Source organism: Macaca nemestrina, chromosome 13, assembly GCF_043159975.1.
Source record: "Macaca nemestrina isolate mMacNem1 chromosome 13, mMacNem.hap1, whole genome shotgun sequence".
NCBI classification, from domain to species: Eukaryota; Metazoa; Chordata; class Mammalia; order Primates; family Cercopithecidae; genus Macaca; species Macaca nemestrina.
The window spans coordinates 19,845,156-19,868,953 of NC_092137.1; the positions used below are offsets into that span (position 1 = coordinate 19,845,156).

At 40.7% G+C, this 23,798-nt stretch overlaps 1 protein-coding gene across 1 annotated transcript; it reads right to left on the minus strand.

The window, feature by feature from the left end:
* Positions 1–11,617: 11,617 nt before the first annotated feature.
* Positions 11,618–16,921, minus strand: LOC105479881 (tetratricopeptide repeat domain 32). The gene is made up of 3 exons (XM_011738209.3): positions 16,575–16,921; positions 12,859–13,025; positions 11,618–12,116 (listed from the first exon to the last, which is right to left on the minus strand). Exons 1-3 carry the CDS (start codon positions 16,724–16,726, stop codon positions 11,977–11,979), a joined length of 459 nt encoding a protein of 152 aa, XP_011736511.2. The 5' UTR covers positions 16,727–16,921; the 3' UTR covers positions 11,618–11,976.
* Positions 16,922–23,798: the final 6,877 nt, after the last annotated feature.

Consider the following 23,798-nt stretch of genomic DNA (forward strand, 5'->3'; position numbering starts at 1 on the left):
AGATCTTAGTCCTCCTGCCTCAGTGACTCCCTCACTCCATACACACCTTGAACTCAGGCCACAAGAGAGCACTTGACCATCTGGCTCTGGTTCCAGTGACTCCAGGACTTATATGCCCATACGCCAGAAAATCAAGATCTGAGTGGGAACTGTGGAAAGCATGTCACATGAGCCCCTGCCGCCCTGAAACTCTGCCTTCCTCCTCCTTAAGGAACAGTACCTGAAGGTACTGGCGGTGGCCCTGGCTGGCCATCTTGCTTCCTGGTCATGGTGATGGCCACTGTGCTGGTCCTGTCCAAGATGACCTGTACATCATTCCATGAATGACACGTGACAACAGATTCCCAGTGTAATAAGCACATTTAACCCAGCACATGTCAGCCCCACTGTTCTGTTGGAAGTGTTCTATTTCACTGATCTTGCCTCTCCTAAAACAAGGGACAACTCCTGGCACTCTGCTGCAGAGGCCCTTGAAGCCTGTTGGAATTTTAGTGAAATGAGATGCCTGACTTAAGCCGTGTTGCCTGGCTTCTCAAGTACCAGCAGACCTATTACTAGCAAGGAAGAAAGCAAGAATGGTTATTGCATCCTAGAGGCATTTAGTGGAGGAGAAAACTGCCCTGGTACCACCGTAGCCCTAAGTGCTGCCCAGAGTTCTGAGCTCTCAATGAGCACTTGGAACACGTCTGCCTGCAGCCTCCCTACCCTTTCTTATGACTTGTCCTACTTGTCAAGCCCAGGTTGTCCCACTTCTCCACATGAGTCTTTCAGTGACATCTGTGTGACCATCTCCACCCCCTGGGTAAATGCTCTGTGCTGGGAGTCCATAGAACACAGTCTGACTTAGAGATTCTCTGGCATGACTTTCTTCCCCATTGTGTGCGCTGATGGCCTTAGATGTAGGCCTCTTGTTTGGGGCCCTTCCTGGCCAGACCCTGAGGCAGCCTCCAAGGAGGGTGGTAAGAATGGTTCCCTAGAGCCCAGTTACGGAGTCTGCCTCCTTTCCAGATCATGCTGTAATGGACTGAGATCTCAACTCGGCCCACACTCTTTCCTGGCCTACACAGCTGTCTCAGAAGGGCAATGTTTCTCGCTGTTAAAGCGGGTGGTCCCTCTTGCTAACCTAGCTGAGCAATCAGGTACTGGTTAGCTGTAAGGCCTGGGAAGTGGGGGGTGTACCCATTGGCCTTGGTGATGAAGACAGCCAGGTCTCCAAGTCCCAGCTGGGACTCCTGCTGGGCCATAAAGGCTTCAATATGCTGGCTTCTCCCCCACTGAGGACCTCAGGCCCCAGTTCATTATCAGGATTTTAGAAATACCAAGAGCATCAAAAGAACAGAAAAGAGGCCCTTAAGGGACCCCTAATAAGATAGAATTTGCATGTCCTCATTGGACTAGAACCCGAACTGCTTTAAAAAGCAAAAGGCCCTTGGTACAATCTGATGGATGTGAGTGTACAGAGAAGAGAAAACACCTCTGAGAGGAGTGAGAGGCCTCAGTAAGGAAGTTGCAATCTGGAGCCACCTGGACGGGTCAGAGCTCTATAAGCAGGAGAAGCCAAGGGCATAACACACAGTAGTGCAGGTGTCAGCCAGGAATCAAGGCTATGACAGCTGGAGTCCGGGGCCAAGAACTGCGGGGGGGAAGGAGAAATGCTTGTTCCCCCAACTCCTATCTCCTGCCATGGGTGTGGACCTCTACTAGCTATGACATTCCTACCATCTCTCTGCCTCTTCCCTCTCTCTTCTCTCTGCCCCACCCTGGGGCAGACACAGTGACTTCCCTGATGCTAGGGGGAGGGGATGGTGTGGGTTAGTGTAAAAAAAAAACAAGCTGCATAGCTCAGCCCCTTCCTGTCTCCCCTCACTCTCCTGGGGGTGCCTGCTTTCAGAGTCTGTGCAGCTCGTCTCCTTCTTACCATAAACCTTACCTGAGCAGCAGCAGCTGCCACCCACACCCTCCCCTGCCCTCATGGCAGTGCCTGCCACATCCAGGACCATGTCCGAATTCTGAGGCTCTGTTGTTTGAGTTCCCCCTCTAAGCTGCATCCTGCAACCCAGTCCTATTCCCAAAGAAGCCCAACATCCCCTCTGGATCTGCCTGTCTGCATTACCATTTGGTTCAAAACCCAATGCTGTTTACTGGGCCTCTCAGGACACCAGAGAGGCTGGGTTGGGGAGGACTGGTGGGCAAGCAGTCCCCTCCATTCTGCTAATGCCTGGGACATGAAAGTTGTTCCTGTTTCCATGAAACTTGTATCCTTAATGTTCCTTTTGACTTGAGCTAATTCTGAGTAAGTTTTTGACCCTTGCACCTAAATTTGGCCCGAGGCAGAAACAGCGGGGATTGGCTTCTCTGATGGCTGAGTCACTTGTCTTCCTGTTTTCTCCCTCATGTTCCACTTCTTGTAGGTGTGAATTAAAGTAGAACCAGGCAGGCAGCACTCTCCTGTTGGTGACCAGCGTTCCACAGTAAAATGGGGTGTGACAGCAGCTGGCAGAGCAGCAGCCTGCCTGGGGCTGTGGGCCACATCCCCCCCTCTACCCCAACCAAGCAGCCAGCCCTGCCCTGGTGCCAGGCGCCAATCAGCTGAGCAAAACAGGCTGAACTCAGGCCCTGCAAGGCCAGGACGGTGCCTGTCAAGAACTCCTATTCCCTCCAGGGCAAAAAGAGGGAGGACCAAGGCTTGCGCTGAGCTGAGGGGCTTCCCAGGATGCGAGACTTTGTTTCAAAACTGAGCCCTGGGCAAAATGGGGCAAGTTGGTCACCCTCCACGGAGTTTAGGTTTAAGGAAAAGAATCTGGGACCCTCTAGCTTTGACTCCAGTCTAACATAACTGTGTGATTGTCCCTTTAGTAAAACAGAAATAATGTCAGTCTTGAAAGAATGTCATGAGGCTTACTTGGGGACACATGGAAATGGCAGGCATTTGTCTTGCTGGAAGGTTCTCCAGTTTCCCCACCCCCTCTTCCAGGTAGGTTGCTGTCCTCAGTACCTGAGGTTTTGTGTGAAATCACCATTCTCCTTCCCATGATTGTAAGTCAGATTACAAGCAGCATTTGAAATGTGATTAGGTCTATGTCCCTTGTCCCAACATTCTTTATGCCAGCTTTCATTCCCACAGCTCCAGCTGGAGACATGCACCCTGCAACTTAGCTGCACCTTGGGGAGTCCTGTCTACTGCAGGATGTCTTCAGTGCCTGTAACATTCTTCTCCAAATTAGGTTTCTGGGCCTTTGCATATTTCATCACAGGGCTGGGCCCATGGGACTCCAATCTGGGAGGATGATCCTGGGCACAAAATTGAATCTTGAAATAGCTCTAAGCTTTGCCATCAGGATTAATGAAAGTAAGTGTACACCGGGGAATGCTTCACTAACTGGAAATCACTATCATTCTTAAACTGAGAACCGGAAGGGCTAGATGTGGTCATAATTCTGTTAACCAACTGCATAACCTTTAAGCCAGAACCTTTACCTGTAAAATAAAGAAGTAGATGATTTCTCTAGTTCCTTCCCACTCAAGTGTCCTATGACTGATTAAAATTGTATGTCCATTAAGCAATTCAAAAGAAATTATGTCTGGCTATCTGAAAGCTCACAGCCAGCCCAAGGAGGAAGCGCACTAAAGGCAAGGCCCGGCTACTCCCCAGCCCAGGACTGCTTGCTGCTGTGTTAATTGACGATGATGGAACAAAGCGCATTTTATGAGAGTTCATGAGTAGGAAGTCCAAGGAGCCTATACATTAGTCACGTCTGAAAATCTTCCTTGCTGGTCCTGCAAGCCAGAGGAGCTGGCCACTGCCACTTGCCCAGATGAAGGACATATCGATCCAGAAAAGGGAACAGTTAGCCAACATTGCTTTATTTGCTCAATCGCAATAAAAACTTTTTCCAGGGAGAAAACCCACATAAAACTATTGGAGACAGAATTCTGGATCAAGTCAGGCCACAACATAAAATTACATGGTAACAATGGTCTCCAATTTGAGAGAAGCAGCATAATGTGCCCCAACCTCCCACAAAAACCTCAAACCCTTGAGAGACTCGGGAAAACAAAAGAAGGTCATCTTCCATCAGCCCTTTCCTCCTCTCTCCTTCTCCCCAGACTCCCTTGTGCTTGTACAGGGCAGGGAGGGGAAAGGAAAACTGATCAGTTACCCTGGGGCGTCAATCACCCTGTTGAAACTGGTCTGAGTGCCAGAGAGACAACCAGCATGGCTCCTGCCTTCAGGGTCCACATCTTGAAGAGGGAGACAAACACATGAAATGGAAAAGCATCCTGGAATTAGATGCTGGGCCAGATGAACTGGAAGTAGTGCTCAAATTTGAGTGTGCCTTAGACTCCCCAGGGGCCTTGTTAAAACACAGATGGCTGGATTCACTTGGTTTGGGGTAGGGCCGATATTCTGCAGTTCTAACACCGTCCTAGGTGCTGCTGGTCCATAGATCATGCGCTGAGAACCAGTGCTACAGACAGTGCTCCCCATACCTTAATGTGCATACGAACCACACTAAGTCTGGGGGCCTGGGTAAAGTATAAGCTGATTCAGCAGGTCTGGTACAGGGCTGGGGGTCTGCATTTCTAACAAGCTCCCAGGTGATGCCAATGCTGCCAGTCCATGGTCCCCATTCAGTAGCAAGGGTGCTCCATCTAGACCAGAGTGCGATGGAAGTTAGAGAATGAGATGAGTTTGGGTTGATATTGGCAGGGAAGGTTAATGGTAGTTCCTGGGACTTGGGCTGGTCCCTGAAGAATGAGCACGATTTAAATAAATGAAAAGGCTATATTCTGGGAGAGAAACTTGAGCACAGACAGGGCAGTGGGATTGAGAATAGCAAGGATAGAGGAGTGGATACTGGCCATTGTCACAGATGAGTGACAGACCGAGGCTTGGGGCCCTGCATGCAGGCGCCTCACTCCGTCTGCCTCCACCCCACCCTCCCCAAGCAAGAGGCTGGTGCAGTTCCAGTAAGTCTACTGGCAGCCAGTCTTCATAATGGAAATAATTATTGTTCTGCGAGTCCCAGACTGACAGCTCCCAATCCTGCCTGCTCAGCCAACTGGGTTATTTTTTCACCTGGCTTGTTAGTAATGGTTTGTTGTTCAGCAGCATGAAGTGACTCCAACTTTTCCTTTCCAATCTCAAGTCAGAGAAGCCTCAGTTCTCCAAGAGTTGAGTGTCTCGAAGCCACATAGGGTGGTTATGAATTTCTCAGCAGGCAGCCAGAGCAACGAGCATGTTCTATACGGTGCTTAGTCATGGGTTCCTCTCCTGATCCAGTGAGGGCCATGATCAGATAAAGGAATAATAGCCCCTTCTTTCCCCTCCCCTGCCTCGGAAGTCTTTCGTTTTCAGGTTTGTTCTAACAAAAGGCTCACCTTTTCTTCAACAGAGTTGCATTTGTAGGTACAGAAACATGAGAGCTCATGTGCAAAAAGCCTGTCATTTGAAAATGAAACTAATATTTATTGGGTTTCCCAGCAATGCTGTAACAAGGCACTACAAACTGAGTGGCTTATAACAGAAATTTTCTCAGTCTTGGAGACTGGGAAGTCCAAAACCAAGGTGTTGGCAAGGCCATGCTCCCTCTGAAGCCTCTAGGGGATGGACCTCACCCCTGGGGAGCTGGAAACCCTTCCTTGTTTTTTCCTGTTTCTGGCATCCCTGAGTGTTCCTTGGCTTGTGGCAGAACCACTCCAGTCTCAACCTCTGTCTTCACAAGACATTCTCCCTAGTGTCTGTGTCCAAATTTCCTTTTCCTTGTAAGGACATCAGTCACACAAGGTATCTGTAAGGACCCACCCTACTCCACCTGCATCTTCTTAACTAATTAGATCTGTCATAACTTTATTCCCAAATAAGGTCACATTCTGAGGTACTGGTAGTTAAAACTCCAACATATCTTTTTGGGGGGCCCAATTCAACTCCTAACAGGTACCTTCATAGTTTATAACGTTATGTTATCTGCTGAATTTGACCTTGTCTTTTAGAGGGGCTTTTTCCTCTAAACTAGAATAGCCACTCAGGTGAACAGAACTAACACTAATTTTTTTAAGATGTGACTAGCAGCAATAGGAAAGGGAGCCTTTAACCCTTTGTTTCTAGTTATTCTGGCTAAAAATGGTTAGCTCTAGAGAAAAATATGAAAGGGGCGGGGTTTTATTTATACCTCCTGCATTTTTTTATTACCATAGCCATGTATTAATTGTATATCAAGAAATTGGCAAGCACTTTTCATGCGGCTTTAAAATTTATGTGTCAAAGCAGAATAAGGTAGACTTCTAAGTTCTTACACAAAAGAATGTTCAAAATAATGTGATTTAAATTACTAAATATGTATACCATAATTCTGTGCATATACCTGCATACATGTGCCCATGTATTTGTACAAAGAAAAAGACCTAGAAGGATAGACAGGAACTGCTTTTTACCTTATATTCTGCAGGTTTTGCCACTTTTAAAAGGAGTACTTTTTGCATGTATTTAAATTTAATGTGATGACCTTCCCTATACTTCAGCCAGAGCTCAATTAAGCCTCCACAGACTCCAAACAAGAATTGTTGAATAGTTTAAAGATATAGGCGGGCCGGGCACGGTGGCTCACACCTGTAATCCCAGCACTTTGGAAGGCCGAGGCAGGCAGATCATGAGGTCAGGAGTTTGAGACCAGCCTGACCAACATGGTGAAACTCTGTATTTACTAAAAATACAAAAATGAGCTGGGCTTGGTGGCACATGCCTGTAATCCCAGCTACTCAGGAGGCTGAGGCAGGAGAATCCCTTGAACCCAAGAGGTGGAGGTTGTAGTGAGCTGAGATCACGCCACTGCACTCCAGCCTGGGCGACAGAGCGAGACTCCGTCTCAAAAAAAAAAAAAAAAGAAAAAAAGAAATAGGTAACAGAAAAAAAAAAAAAACTGAAGCTTTTCAGTCCCCCTTGGCTCTTATTCCTGCTAGAAATAATGTGACTATGTAATAATAAATTCTGCTTAAGGGTTGTATTAGTCCGTTTTCACACTGCTATAAGGAACTGCCCGAGTCTGGGTAATTTATAAAGAAAAGAGGTTTCATTGACTCACAGTTCAGCATGGCTGGGAAGGCCGCAGGAAACTTACAATCATGGCAGAAGGGGAAGTCAGACGCCTTCCTCACAAGGCGGTAGAAAGAAGAATGACAGAAGGAGGAACTTGCCAAACACTTAAAAACCATCAGATCTCGTGAGAACTCACTCACTATCACGAGAACAGCATCCGGGAAACCGCACCATGATTCAATTACCTCCACCTGGTCTCTCCCTTGACACGAGGGGATTATGGGGCTTACAATTCAAGATGAGATTTTGGGTGGGGGCACAGCCACACCATACCAAGGGTTTTTTGTTGTTTCTTCAGTAGTAGGGCCAAAATGTTTTTTAAAGTTAAGCATGATTCTTACAAGAATATAGAATGAAAACCTGAAAAATGTTTAACTCATTAATAGAGAACCGCCAGCGTGGTAAAAGAGCATTAGCATAACTGAGTACTTATGGCCCATGAGGAAAGAATTTGAGAATAAAGTTGCTAGGTTAAATACAAAACTGGTTAAAGTTCTTCAGGGCAATACAGCCAAAACCTTCGGGGTTATCTTTTCTACCAGAGTTCATTTGCATCTCCTCTGGACAAAAATCTGCAAGTTATATGCAACCTCCCAGAGTCTGGGCCCTAATCAAGAGTAAATAGAAAATCAAAGGCACACACACGGCCCCCCGAGAGAATTAAACAGTCGTTGACTGGGTCTGCTGGTATGATATTGAAATGACATGCAAATCCTTTTGCCTTATTTCTAAGTATTGGATGCTTTTTTTGACGTAAGATAAAATTTACATATTGGCAGCTGTAGCAATCTAGTTTCCAAATGGAGTTTGCTCTTAAAATTAATCTGCTTTTCACCATATTTTGTGTCTGTTTTTAATAAGAAAAATGACCACCAAGCAATGTGGGCATTGCAATAACATTCCATTATTTAAAAACGTATTTTAACATTATTTTGATTCTCACTTTGCTGGGTACTAAAACATTTTATGAGCAATTTAAATTTTGTATCAGTACCAAAAAAAAAAAAAATATAGTCCACATATCTGCTGTGAGTTGATGCCAGCAGCAAAAACATTGATACCCAAGGCAGTTTCAAATATTTATAGGGATTTTGGACATAACCTTGCACAAGTTACTGAATTTCTTAGCTTCATCCTCTATGCAAAATAAGACCTTCACTAAACTGCTGTATTTATAATTTTGTGATGACACATATAAACCTGGAATCACACTGCTGTGTTCCTATTTTACTTTTATATCCACATTCATAATTTGAGTTTCAGGGCCTCCTTACAGGTTGCTTGCTTTATAATTTGTCTTGCTACGTGATGTGTTCTTTTACCTTGTGATTTTAAAAAGGATAAACTATGTGTTTTAATTGTATCAATTGCTTTGTTTTTCCAAAAACAGAAATTATACTTATCCTTCTCTCCTTTCTGTAGAGTGAAATGGTGTCCTTTGAAGTCCCTAACATTAGATATGAAATTTAACAAATCTCTCTCTCCTTCTCTTACCAACTGCCATTTTAAATTATGGGCATTCTGTTCTCACAATTTACTGTCACTTTTAAAAAATACAGAAAACACCAAAATGTGAACTTATATAGAAATTGTTAAAATTACACACCTAGCTTAAATAGCAAATATTCAGTCAACTTTTCATTGTGCTCTTGAAAAGCTATTCCACGTTTGTCAACAATTTGTTTAGCATAGCAATATGTTAACCTAAACACACTAAATTCAGCATCCATTTCAGGCAGAGATGAGCTGTCTGATTTACTCAACACGTTTCTAGTTAGAGAACATCACATGAGACAAAGTGGAATCGTGCCACATATTTGGATGAAGCCAGAAGCAGCACCTTTTAGGATTCTTAGATCTGTTTTGTGCATGAGCTGTTTTTGAAGCACTCTCATGTTTAGTCATTAATTTGCATAAAATTTTTTCTGTGTTGTAACTTTAAGTGCAGTTTGCATTCAAGACCAGGATACCCAAAAACCTTGAAAAAATGGTGCCGAAACTCTGTATTTACCTTCAAACCACTGAACTGTATACTTTAAATGGGTGAACTACATGATATGTGAATTATTCTCAATAAAACAAAAAACTGCATAGTAAACATTTATGCTCAGCCTAGGCAATGTGGTGAAACCCCATCTCTACAAAATATACAAAAATTAGCTGGGCATGATGGTGCATGCCTATAGTCCAAGCTATTTAGGAGGCTGAGGTGGGAGGATCACCTGAGCCCAGGGAGGTCAAGCCTGCAGTGAGCTGTCATCAAGCCACTGCAATCCAGCCTGGGCAACAGAGTGAGACCTTGTCTCAAAAAAGAAAAAAAAAAATCATGCTATCACGGTTTATATAGGAACTGTTTACTTTCAAGTTAAATTTTTAAGGGGGCTGGACTTGGCAGAAAGGGAGACACTGAGACACAAATCAGTGTAAATGCTGAGTGGTAGGTGGGGTTGAAATATATCAGGCCCACCGAGAAAGATTTAAGACCTGCAAAATGGCAGGGAGCCAAGACTACATTTAGGATTGAGAGGGTAGAGAAGCCAGTGAAAACAGAAAACCAAAAAAGAGCAAAAGAGCAAGTAGATAATGACTAAAGACTGACTTGGATATTTGCTTTGCTATCATAAAGTAAAGGGTTTTATTCAGTTCCAAATTTCAGAAAAAAAATAGCTCCACACTTTCCAACTACTGTTAGGAGTAATATTCTAAACTCAAAAGTAACTTAAATCCATTTTATCCTATCTTACCTCATTTTGTGAAAGAGAAACCTTAAACCACAATTCTTTTGTTTTTACAAAGGAAAAAAATGGAAAACATACTTTTCTACTAGAAAAAGGAAATAACAAATACTGAAATGTGGGAAATATTAATGGTAATGAATGTCTTTTAAGGTAAATATCCAGGGTATTATTTGGTCAGTCAGAAACTTAGAATCTGAATAATGCCTAAAGTTTCAATGCTAAACAAGGTAAATGAATTATTCTTTATTTCCACTAACAAGACAAGAGAAAATGAATGCCTGGGTCTCCAATCAGCAACTGCTGATTCTAAACTTCAGTGACTGTTTTTTTTTTCTGATAAAGGATGAAGAAATTTTGAATAAAATCTAACCACATGAAAATTTTAAACAATTTTTCCTTTTCATATTCCATCTGATCCCAGTCAAGAGTAAAGAGAATATGAGTCAAGAGAAAATAAAATTAAACATTAAGCATTTGCTTCTCTGGGTGGAATGGCTTAAAGCTTTCCCTCCCAAGGTCTAGGGAACTTTTTAAAGGTTTTCCTAAGAGGGATTTTTCTACATTTTCATGCAATTTTAGAACTTTTTTTAGATTTCCAATATAAGATAAACCATTTTGGAAAGTGTGGATAATTCCAGAAACACACTTTATTTCTAGGCCATGAAACTTCATTTCCTCTTAATATTCACTTACCTACAGCTCAAATTCTCCATGTATTTTGCCAGATATTGCTTATGAGCTACAAACAGGGCAATTACTTTTTCTGCCTCATGAGATTACTCATACACATACAAAAAAAAATATTTTAAGGCTGCTGATGATTACATCTGAGGCCACAGAAGTTACTCTGCGCCTTCCTCTGGAGACACAAAGCAAAGACACTTTCCTTTCTCCTGATTAGGGTAATTTCCACTACAGAACAGCTTTTCCATAGCAGTAATAAACTAGTTTGGGAGATCTGAGATGCAGGGTCTAAATCTCTGGAAGCCAAACAATAAAGAACAAAAAATATAGATAGCATATGGCTGCCTTTAGTTTGTTTTCCCTTCAAGTTCTTCCTGGTGTTTGATGGCCTCATAAGGGCCTAATTGTTGGCAGCACCCAAATAAGAGATTTTTTTTTAAGCTTTATATTTAGTAAGTGCTTTTTGTCATTTCCTCACTTTTTTATACATTCCTACCTGATCACCAAATTATTATGATTTGAACAGTGCTTGGCTTATAGTATTCAGTAAATGTTGATAACAATTGCCATTATCCAGAGACAGAAAACTATGTTCAATATTTAAATCTTAACCCATTTTATCAATGATTACTTGAGAAAATCAAGTGTAATTCAAGCTGAACTCTTTCAAATTGTTCTCTGGTAGGACATGTTTATTTTTAACCCTAAATATTATGTCCCTCTAGCCTAGCTATATAAAACAGCCTTACTCTCAAAGCCAATGCTAGGGGGAGAAAATGGACAGGTGACTAGATTAAAAGAACTGAGAGAGACATTAAAAATAAAAAATGCAATGAAACCTGATTGACTCTAGATCCAAATAAAAATCTACACACTTTGGAATATGGGCTGGATATGGCTGACATTACAGAATTATTCATTTTATTAGGTATTATAATGGTGTTGTGGTTATAAAGGAGGATGTCTTCAATCTTAGAAAATGTAGGCTGAAATATTTAGGGGCAAAGTACTGTGACCTCGGCACCTTATTTTCAAATGGTTCAGCAAAAAGTTATATACTTAAATAGAAAAAGCAAATATGGCACAATATTAACAACTCATGAATTTAACTGAAGAGTTTATTTTATTATACTTTCAACTTTTCTGTAGATGTAACATTTTTAAAATAGTTGAGAATAAAAAAATCACAAAAATAGTTTTACTGAGGAAAACACCACACATTCCTTTTTACTGTAATATTTAATATAATAATATACACTTATATATTGGTATTATTTACACTTCATAAAAAAAAATCCATTCAACCTGAAATTACCTTAAACACACTATTTAACTTTCAGTGCTAATGTATTAATTTCTTAAATATAAATCAAAATAGCTCAATATCTATTTTAAATTACTGATAACTAGATGCAGATGTAAGGATCATGAATCAATACTTCCATTAAGTTAAAAATCTCAATAATTTTTTTCAACATTTCTTCTTTGTTTTTCTTCTTTGTCTAGAATAGTCTGTTTTAAGCTCAAAGTAGCATCTTGAAATCCAGGATTTAAGTCTAAGACCTTCTTGAAATCTTCCAAAGCATCATCAAAATATCCTGTACCAGAACCCAAAAAATGGAAAAGAGAAAAGAAACTGAGTATTTCTATATATTATTCATGGCAAAGCTTTGATACACGTACTTTTGCTTTTATATTTATGAGCTTTCAGTCACTTCTAGTAAAGGAACTTTTTTATCTTAATAATATAGAGATGTGTATATCAAAGTAATTTTGTGTGCCCTTAGGGAATAATACACCTAAAATTAGTTATGGGTTTATTTATTGAGATTTAACAGGTAAATATTATCAATCATCTTAAAATTTTAACAAAACTGTATCGCCTGTTTTACATAACTGCAGTAAAATTAAGAAACAGGAAACTAATTTTCTTTTTGACACTTTAAATGAGAAACAGTACCTATGGTCCCTTTAATCCAAGAATCTAAACTTCACTTTCTATTGTCTTGTGTGTCTTCAAAGATTTTAACTCAGAAAAGTTTCACAGGCGATCATCTGAATTGCCTTCATTTCACAGCTGGGAATGCACAAGCACAAAGTAATGGGGTCACCCTGGCTCCTGCGCCCAGGTCCAATTCCCACCCCAGTGCTCTGCTGTGATCTATAACGCCTATCAAAAGCCTAAAATAAACTCAGGGACGCTTCCTTTGTTCCAAGCTCTAAACCTAAATTTCACAGAACTTTAAAATTTGATTACTACGTTAGTTTTACAATATTTGAGACCTCTGAAGTAACAGAATACAGTCAATGACAAAACCCAAAAAGAAAAAAAATTCTTACCCAGCCTATACAGTATCAACCCTCTGTTGTAATATGGAACTTCAAAACTGGGTTGGACTTCTATGGCAGATGTGTAGTCATCCATGGCTTCATAAAAATCAACCCTGAAGTACTTGATTTGCCCCCTGTTGTTATATGCAGTAGCCAAATCCTCAGGGCTGCATTTGCTTTAAACAAAAAGTTCACATTAAAAACACTGTGTTACCAAATTCCTCTCATTTCCACTTTCATTCTCTTTTGGGTATTGTCAAACTTCACAGCCTTATAACATGCAGCATCAACACTGAAAATCCAAGCTGAAGAAAAACCATACAAATAAATAAAGAGCTAAAAGCAATTTCTGTGTAACCCTGTTATCTACTTTTGTAGGGTTATACCACTACAATGTCAACCTGAAAAGCATACTAACTTTCTAGTGTGTTCACTACCAACTTGTCCTGCTGAATATAACATTAAAATGATTCTTCATTTTTCTAAGCACACACCAGCAGGGCAAAGAAGACAGATCAGTTAAATGCTAAGCAATGAGGGAAAAGCCCAAGTATGCTATGGACATGTCACAATGTGAATCAATTTCATTCTCAAATTTTTAAGTGATCTTAAAACAATGAGATTTGAAATCATTTTCCACCAATAAAGAACTAAAGTTAACGCTAGGTGAAAATTCAACATGCTATGATCCCCAGGAAGTTATCTCTGGGGACAGAGTTGCCCTCCCTCCAGCCTCAGCTGGCATCCTCCCCAATGCCAGGCTGGCTTCCTGCTAGGAGGGTGGGCTCCTTTAGCCCCCTCAGGGCTTCAGTCAGTTTGGATGTCCTTTGTGCGGAACTGGCTCTGCACCTGAGGGCACTAGAGGTTGCCCAAAGAGCTTTAAATTAGCAGCCTTTCCTGGGCTGGACACCCAGGTAGCTCTGACCAGCCGCCAGCTCAACAGGTCACAGCCCCTGGCCGCCCTGAACCTTTCTATGCACAGGACAAATAGTCTGCACAGAGAGCATTAGTGGCTCTGCTCTGAGTCAGGGATAATTCTGTTTCCCTTTCTTTTTTCCCAAAGCAATTCTCAAATTAGAACCAAACACAGAACTCTTCTGTCACTTCTTTGTAATACCCCGTAGTAAAAAGTATAGTCCTCCAAAAATATCTGTGAATGCAGTTAGTGTAAGTAAAAGGTACTTCTCTTGAGTAGTGTCTTGAGATTTCAGACAGGCACTGTAACTACTGCTACCCTAAGAGGCACTCACAGCCCAAGGGCCTCCTTCAGCCAAGTTTGCTAACGATGGAGAGGAACTGTTGCAATTTTAGAAATTGTCTATTCTATGAGCTGTGATAGAGACTGGGTGTAAGGATACTTCTGAATGCCACTAAGCACCCCTGTTAAAACCTAGATTACAAGAGGGCACCACTCCCCTTCACCTATGTCTGACATGACACTAGTTGAACTGCTCCCAGTAGAGAGTTTGAAGAAAAACGCAATCTCAGGATGCCAGTAAGGTTTTAGTCATTAAATCGAAGTTTCAGAATTATTGTTATAAGTTTTTAATACTAATTATATATTCGTAATATATTCAGAGAATCATAAAATGTTAGATTTAGAATTAGATCTTATTAAATCAACTTCTAAAAGGCTTTTTCATGTGGAAATTTTGTTTCATATTTTAAAGAAATGGACCAACAGTTGAAGCTGAAATATTTTGTAATATTAAAATTTTTGTAATGATAGCATTTATTATAATGGAATTCATTTAAGTTACCTAGCCCAAATGTGAATTTTTAGGATTTGCTAACTTTCGCAAAAAAAATAGTATTTTGGAAATTAGGTTTATGACTAAAGCTATACTTTAGATATTAAAAGAAAACATCACAAACTGTTCAAAACGCAAGGCATTCAAAAATTGCAAATATTGTTTCAAAATGATTCAGTGACCCAATACTTAAAAAATAAATGTAAGCTCCAGAATATAAATCGAAGGGAAAAAGTTGAAATGACAGAATTCAGTTTCAATCCATGAGTTCCTAGAATTTTACCAAAGCTTATTTTACAGATGAAAAACAGGCTGAGACATTAGCCATGTGGCAGTGCCAAGACTGGAATTCAAATCCCTTCGACTGGGCTATGACAAACTGTCTTTCCTGTGCTGGTAAGGCATAGCTATTACATTTGCTACAGACACTTGTGTTCTTAGGCTGAGATGTGCAAAGAAGGAAGAATAACAAGACTAGACAGCATCAGTATACCTGGTGCTTATGAATACTTTTTTAAATCTACTAGATAAGTCTATTCTTAGAGCTCGAAACATGAATAGTTTAGCTTTCTAAAGGTGCATTGAGGAAAGTAGATGGTATCATCTTATTATCTGTTCAGAAACGTCTATTATTATTCTCGTGTGTTATTGAAATGAGAAGGTAATTTTATCTTTCCGGTTTAATTTCATACAAGTGTAACAAACAGGGTAAGAATCAAGTCCTCAGTGAAGCCTCATACAAAAGACAAGCTGGCATCCTGTCTAGAAAACTCAACTCCACAACAGACAACTCACAACTGTTCAAAAAGCTGTTCAATCAACCCCTCTGTTCTTTTCTCATCCTGGTCCACTCCGTACCATCAACAAGCCCCATCAAGCAAGACTTGGAGTATAAACAAATGCTACACATCCAGGCACAAGCCGAAAAGATGCTTTGGGTAAGCAGATAGTAGCAGGTGAATCTGCTAACATCACAAAAAGAAAGCTAGCCAATCATTATGTGCTTCCTGGTGAAAGTATACACGTGTACCCACCTAAAAAGTAGTCTTGCCATGATACTGAATCTGAATTCAATTGGATCAAACCTCAAGGTTTAACTACCAATTCACAGCAGTATGAGACAGATGACCACATTAAATGACAGAAGAGATTCAGTCAGCAAGTCCAAAACGCGGAATCTCAAAGGACACAAGAATCGGTTTCCTTAACAAAGGAAAAACTGTGTTGGGAAGAGAAGGTGGAGAGACTTAAAAAGACTTGCTGTGTATCCTGACTTGAACCAACTGCGAAAAGCGAACCAAAGAACAAAACACCTTATTAGTCGATCAGAAAGGTTCCAACACTGACTACTTGATATTAAGTAACTATTCGATGATACGGAAGTTCCTTCTGAAACACCCATGGATGAATACTATGGGCAAACTGATAATGCTTAAGCCAAGCGATAAACACCTAGACGTTCGTTATGCTCTTTTCTACATAAACGTTTTTCATACCACCACCAAAAGCCAGCGCTGTGACACTGAGGTGGGAGTCGCGGTACCGTGGCCCTACGCAGCCGTGACCCCTTCCCTTCCCAGCTCGCGGATTTCCCGCCAGCTAAAATCACAAGTGGAAAATCCCTATCTGTCCTAAGTCTTTGGGTGGGAATGAGGAACGTGGAAGGAGAGACGGCGGGGTGAAAAGCGGCGGCCCGCGTCCGAGGAGCCCTCAGGGAGTTCGGTTCCCGGAAGCTCCCCGCACCGTCGCGGCAGACGGCTCTTCGCGGGTGGGCTCCCTCCCCGCGTTCTCCGCCGCCCTCATCCTAGGCCTCGCCTAGGCCTTTCTAGAAAGACGAACGTCGGCCCGCTCAGTCCTAGTGCTGGGTTACGACACTCGCCGCCCGTGAGCTCCAGCAGCGAAAACACGAGCCCAGAGAGCCGCAACGTCGCCTCCACCCGGGATCGCTGCGGCCCCAGGTCTCGCGATAGTTACCTCCCGGGACTCTCGCCGCTGGAGGCCGCGCAGGCGCACTGGCGAATGTAAGCGGAGTACAGCGTCTCGGCCTCCGCGTACTCGCCCTTGTTGAAATGAGCCTGGGCGAGTGTTAGGGTTGCGTGGCTTTTTTCCCCCTGCTGTCCTTCCATAGCAGCCAAAGCCTAGTTTTCGGTGTAGAATGGGTGTTGACCTCTGAGCGGCCAAAGGTGGCACCACAAAGCCACTTCCGCACCCTGGACTCTACTTTGACAGCCAATCTTGGCGCTAGGTTTGTGACTTCTGGGGACCCGTCGTCTCGCGAGATAACTGTTCCGCTGCAGGGAGGGCGTTTGCCGTGCGCCCTGTGAAGTATGTTGTTACCGCGCTTGTACCCGCCTTCCTCGTTTGTTAGAAGAGGCGCAGATGCGTGGTCTCAAACTGATTTCCAAGTCCCTTGTCTGATGGTGCGAGACACTATCCGTTTGTTACAGTGGATTGGGGGCCGATGACGCTGGAGGTGGGAGAAGCCACGGTTCTGTTTCTTAATGGCGAATTAGCCTGCGGGCTTCCTGTCGCTCCCTTGCCTTTCAGCGTCCCCTGCTTAGCAAAACTCCGCGTTTAGGGTGTTCTCAGCAGGCTTTGTCTACCCTGAAACGCTTTGGGTCGACATTCCACCAGGTCTGTTCCGCGGTCTAAACTTCTCTACCTTTTTTGATTCTCTAGAACTGTGTTACAATTAGTAGTATATTGTGTCGAGAGTCTGGAATCTTTGATGTTAGTTATATTCCCTGTTTATGGCAAAGGGAAATCTAAAAAGTTATTAGTTACATTACGTTTAATTCAAATTAAAATTATGTAAGAACAGTTGCCACCCACGCTACCCTACATGCCTGCTGTGTATCTTTTCGGGGTCTGTCAATTCTGTTTTGCTTCCCAAAGTACTTGAGCCCTTTCCGTCAGAAAAAGTAAAGATGAAAAATATATTTGGAGCATGATACTTGCATGCAGAAGTCTTAACAGGACATAAATTGTGTGCTTTTTGGCTGCTTTCATTAGATTTTTAATTTTTTCCATTTACCACCACTGAAAAAATACAAATACAGTGGATTAATGTTAAATTAAATACTGATAGAAATTGAAAGATTGGAAAACTACAAAAAATAAACTGGCATTTCTGGTGTAAGCAAATGGACAGCTCAATAGAACAAAAGCCCAGAAACATGCCCCAAATAGGCTGTATTTTGTAAAAGACATGTAACATATATGGAGAAAAGGACAGATTATTCAAATGAGTGCTATTGGGAGGATTAGTTAACCATTTGGGGTAAAATACATTTAAGCATTTAAGCTCCCAGTTGACATAATATTCATTCCAGGTGATTTAAGAGATTAAATAAATAAAAATTTTTTTAAGAAAATTTTTTTCAGTTCCCATTTATTTTTGCTTCTTGGGGCAGTGTCATCTTTTCAATATAAAAAAAAAAAAAAACACGAAACAGAAATCTGAAGTGTAGGATAGAAGAAAACCAAGTGTGTGTGGGGGGAAGCAACAGCAAAAGGAAGATGAGATGTTGCCAAAAAAAAAAAAAAAATGGAGTGGTAGTTCCCCTCTCCTCTGGGGAATGACTCAAACACTGATGTGGCAGTATACACTATTCTACATAAAGCCAGAGATGTTATTTCTTTTGAGAGATAAGAAAAGGTGGAGATGGCCGGGCGCTGTGACTTATGCCTGTAATCGCAGCACTTTGGGAGGCCGAGGCGGGCGGATCACCTGAGGTCAGGAGTTCGAGAACAGCCCGGCCAACATGGCAAAACCCCGTCTCTACTAAAAATGCAAAAAATTAGCCGGGCATAGTGGCAGGTGCCTGTAATCACAGCCTACTCCGCAGTCTGAGGCACGAGAATCCCTTGAACTTGGGTGGAAGTGGTTGGCAGTGAGCCAATTTTTGTATTTTTTGTAGGGATGTAGTTTCCCCATGTTGTCCAAGCTAATCTCTAACTCCTGGGTTCAAGACATCTGCCCACCTCAGCCTCCCAAAGTGCTAGGACTACAGGCATGAGCCCCTGCACCTGAGTAGAAGTTATGCTTTGTTCTGTTCAAGGAACAACAGGGATATTTATGTGTCTAAAAACCAGTGATCTAAGAGGAAAATAGCAGTATATGTAATGAAAATTGGGGGTTTGGGAAGGGGGGTTCTAAATAGGAGTAAAAAACCTTTTTTGTGCTATGGCACCTTTGCAAGTGTGGTGAAGCCTATGTCGTTTCAGTGTTTTCAAGTGTTTTAAAACAGGATTACAAAGGAAAGCAATTATATTAAAAAACAGTTGGAATATTAACAGATTTATAAAAAAGTAAAACATGTTAACATTAAATATCAAGAACCAATGGCAAACACAAAGCTAGCAGAGGAATAAAATAATACAAAATCAAAACAGATAAAACAGAAAAATGGAATCAACAAAACCAAAAGTTGGTTCTTAAAAAGATTAACAAAAATTAGTAAAATTTGGGCTAAATTGACTAAAAAAAAAAGACTCAGATTACTGAAATCAGAAATGAAAATGGGAACATTACCATCAATTCTACAGAAATAAAGAGGATTATAAGAGAGTACTATGAACAATTGTGTGCCGAAAAATGGGACAAACTAGATGAACAAATGCCTAGAAACAAAAAACCTACCAAGATTGTATCATGAAGAAATAGAAAATATGAATAGACCTGTGTAGTATTCTGTTCCACGCTGCTAGTAAAGATATACCCAAGACTGGGTTTTTTGTTTTTTTAAGAAAAAAGAGGTTTAATGGACTCACAGTTCCACGTGGCTGGGGAGGCCTCACAATCATGGCAGAAAGCAAACGGCGTGTCTTACATGGCGGCAGACAAGAGAAAATGAAAGAACAGTGAAGGGAGAAATCCCTTATAACACCATCAGATTTTGTGAGACTTATTCACTATCACGAGAACAGTATGGGGGAAACTGCCCCCATGATTCAATTATCTCCCACCGGCTCCCTCCCACAACATGTGGGAATTATGGGAGCTACTGTTCAAGAGAGATTTGGGTGAGGACACAGACAAACCATATTAACCTGTAATTTGTAAGGAGATTCAATCAGTAATCTAAAAATAACCTCTTGACAAAGAAAAGCCCTGGACCTGGTGGCTGCACTGATGAATTCTACTAAATGTTTAAGTAAGAACCAACACGAGTCCTTCTTTTTTTTTTTTTTTTTTTTTTTTTTGAGACTGAGTCTGGCTCTGTTGCCCAGGCTGGAGTGCAGTGGCCGGATCTCAGCTCACTGCAAGCTCCGCCTCCCGGGTTCCCGCCATTCTCCTGCCTCAGCCTCCCAAGTAGCTGGGACCACAGGCGCCTGCCACCTCGCCCGGCTAGTTTTTTGTATTTTTTAGTAGAGACGGGGTTTCACCATGTTAGCCAGGATGGTCTCGATCTCCCGACCTCGTGATCCGCCCGTCTCGGCCTCCCAAAGTGCTGGGATTACAGGCTTGAGCCACCGCGCCTGGCCGAGTCCTTCTTAAACTCTTCCAAAACACTGAAAAGGAAAGAAAACTCTAAATCACTCTATAAAGCGAGCACTGCTCTGACACCAAAGCCAAACACAGACACTAGAAGAAAACTGCAGATCAATATCATTTATGACTTTGATGCAAAAATCTTCAATAAAATACTAGCAAATTGAATTTAGTCGCATAATTAAAGGATTATACACCATGACCAAGTGGAATTTATTCCTAGAAATGCAAGGATAATTCAACACATGAAAATCAATCAATAGCAGTTGAGGAAAAAAAATCAATGTAATACAGCACAGTAACAGAATGGAGGGAAAAAACTTTATGATCACCTCCATTTAGGTAGAGAAAGCATTTGACAAAATTCAAAACCCTTTCATGACAAAAACACTCAAGCAGGGAATAGAAGGGGTCTGCCTCAACATAATAAAAGACGTGTATAAAACACAGTGAACATCATATTCAATGGTGAAAAACTGAAAGATTATCCTACAAAATCAGCAACAAGACAAGGAAGCTCACTTTCGTACTCCTATTCAACACAGCACTGGAAGTTCTAGCCACAGTAATTAAGCGAGAAAATAATTTAAAAATAAGCCATCCACATTGGAAAGGAAGAGGTAAAATTATCTCTTCACAAATGATATGCTCTTACATATAGATAACACTAAATATTCTATTTAAAAATGGTTATAACTAATAAATGAATTCAGCAAGGTAGGAAGATATGAAAGTAGGAGGATATGAAATCAACATGCAAAAATCAATTGCATTTTTATTCACTAACAATGAAGCTATCCCAAAAGGGGAAATTAAGAAAATTCCAGCCAGGCACGGTGGCTCACACCTGTAATCCCAGCACTTTGGGAGGCCAAGATGGGTGGATCACTTGAGGTCAGAAGTTTGAAACCAGCCTGGCCAACATGGCAAAACCCTGTATCTATGAAAAATACAAAAATTAATCACATGTGGTGGCAGGCACCTGTAATCCCAGTTACTCAAGGGGCTGAGGCAGGAGACTCGCTTGAACCTGGGAGGTGGAGGTTGCAGTGAGCCAAGACTGTGCCTCGCACCACTGCACTCCGGCCGGGGCAACAGAGCAAGACTCCCTCTCAAAAAAAGAAAGAAAAAAGAAAACAATTCCGTCTACAGTAACATCAAAAACAAAAAAAATATTTAGGAATTAACCAAGAAAGTAAAAGAGTTGTACAATTAAAACTATAAAACATTGCTAAAAGAAATTAAAGAAGACATAAATGGAAAGACATCTCATGTTCATGGATTAGAAGACAATATTGTTTAGATGTTAATATTATATAAACCAATCTTCAGATTCTATGGAATCCTTATCAAAATCCCAATGATGTTTTTGCAGAAATAGAAAACTCCATCCTAAAATTCATATGGAATTACAACGGCTCTCAAATAGCCAAAACAATTTTGGAAAAAGAACAAAGTTTAAGGACTCACTCCTGATTTCAAAACTTACTACAAAGCTACCTTACCCAAAACAAGTGTGTTATTGGCATAAAGACAGTTTTTTAAACAAATGGTGCTAGGAAAATTGGATATCCACTGCAAAATAATGAAGTTGGACTGTTACAACACATACAAAAATTAAATCAAAATGGATCATGACCTAAATGTAAGAATTAAATTACGAACTCTTAGGAAAAAACATATGGCAAAAACTTAGCAACACTGAATTTGGCAATGATTTTGTGAATATGACATCAGTGGCACAGGCAACAAAAGAAAAAACTAGACAAATTGGGCTTGATGAGAATTTAAAAACTTTTGTGCATAAAAGACACCGTCAGAGTAAAAAAGCAACCCACGGAATAAAACAAAATATTTACAAGTCATATATCTGATAAGGGATTAATACCCAGAATATACAAAGAACTTCCAAAAACAACAACAACAAAGCAAAACAACCCAATGTAGAAATGGGCAAAGGATTTGAATAGACTTTTCTCTAAAGAAGATACACATATGGCCAATAAGAACATGAAAAAATGCTCAATGTCACTAATAATTAGGAAAATGCAAATCGAAGCTACAATCAAATACCACTTCTCACCATTCCAGTAGGATGGAAACTATTAAGAAGAAATAAGTATTGGTGAGGATGTGAAGAAACTGGAATCTTTGTGCACTATTGGTGAGAATGTAAAATGGTGCAATCACATGGTATGATACTTCTTCAAATACTAAGAATAAAATTACTATTTGATTCAGCAATTCCACTTCTAAGTATATACCCAAAATATCTGACAGCATGGTCTTAAAGAGATATTTACACATCCAGGTTCATAGCGGTATTGTTTGCACTAGGTAAAAGGTGGAAGCAATCCAAGTGTCTATCAACAGATGAGTGGATAAGCGAAATGTGGTATACTCATACAATGGAATATTATTCAGTCTTTAAAAGAACAGAAATTCTGCCACATGTTACAACATGGATGAACCTTGAGGACATTACATGAAGTGAATTAAGCCAACCACAAAAAGACTGAATGATTCCATTTTTATGAGGTACCTAGAGTAGTCAAATTCATAAAGACAGAAAGTAGAATGTGGTTGCCAGGGACAGCTTTAAGGGGGATAGGGAGTTATTGTTCAATGAGCATACAGTTTCAGTTTTGCAAGATAAAGAATTCTGAGATGGATGGATGGATGGTGGTGGTGGTGGTGGTAGTGGTGAAATATGTACAATATGAATGTATTTAATAAATATAGTTAATTCCACTTTAACTGTACACTTAAAATGATTAATATAGGCAAGGTACAAGAGTTCATGCCTGTAATCCCAGCACTTTGGGAAGCTGAGGTGGGAGGATTACTGTGCTCAGGAGTTTGAGGCTGCAGTGAGCTATGATTGTGCCACTGCACTCCAGCCTGGGCGACAGAGCTAGACCATGTCTTGTAAAATATTAAATTTAAAAACAATTAAAAATGGTTAAGATAGTAAATTTTATGCCATGTGTATTTCATCACATAAAAAATAGGGAAAAATCAAGTGGCAAGTGTGTTTTCTATAAGAGATCATCACAACATTGCATTGAAGTCATTATTACTGTATTTCTATTAATTGATTTTGTTGCATCCACTGCAGTTTCTGCTTTATAAAGGTGGTTGCTATGAGCATAGATATTAGGTGTTATGTCTACAGATACTCTTACATGTTACATTGTTATTGTGAATAGCAGTTTTTAGCATTATCAAGTATTCTTGCTTGTAGTACTTAACTCACCACATCAACAAATTGAAGAAAAATCTCAACAGATGTAGAAAATTCAGTTAATAAAATTCAACTCCCTAGCAAACTAGGACAAGAAGACATACTTATTAAAACCTACTGACAAAATGTCTACAGAAAATATAATAAGCAATGATTTCTTAAAATATTGAAAAATTTCCTTTGAGATTAAGAACAAGACAAGGATGCCCAGTATCATCACTTTAATTATTCAGCATTGTTTTGGGTATCCTAGCCAATGCAATAAGATGATAAAAAGAAATAACAGATATGACAATTGAGAAGTATGTTTTTAAAAAAAGCAGTCATTAAGCACGGTGATATGGTTGTATATGTAAAAAAGAAGTGCAAAGGACTGAGAGTGACAAAACATTTTTGAAGAAGAAAAACAAAGCAGGACTTGTACCAGATAGCAGGACCTATTTTAAAAACTATAATAACT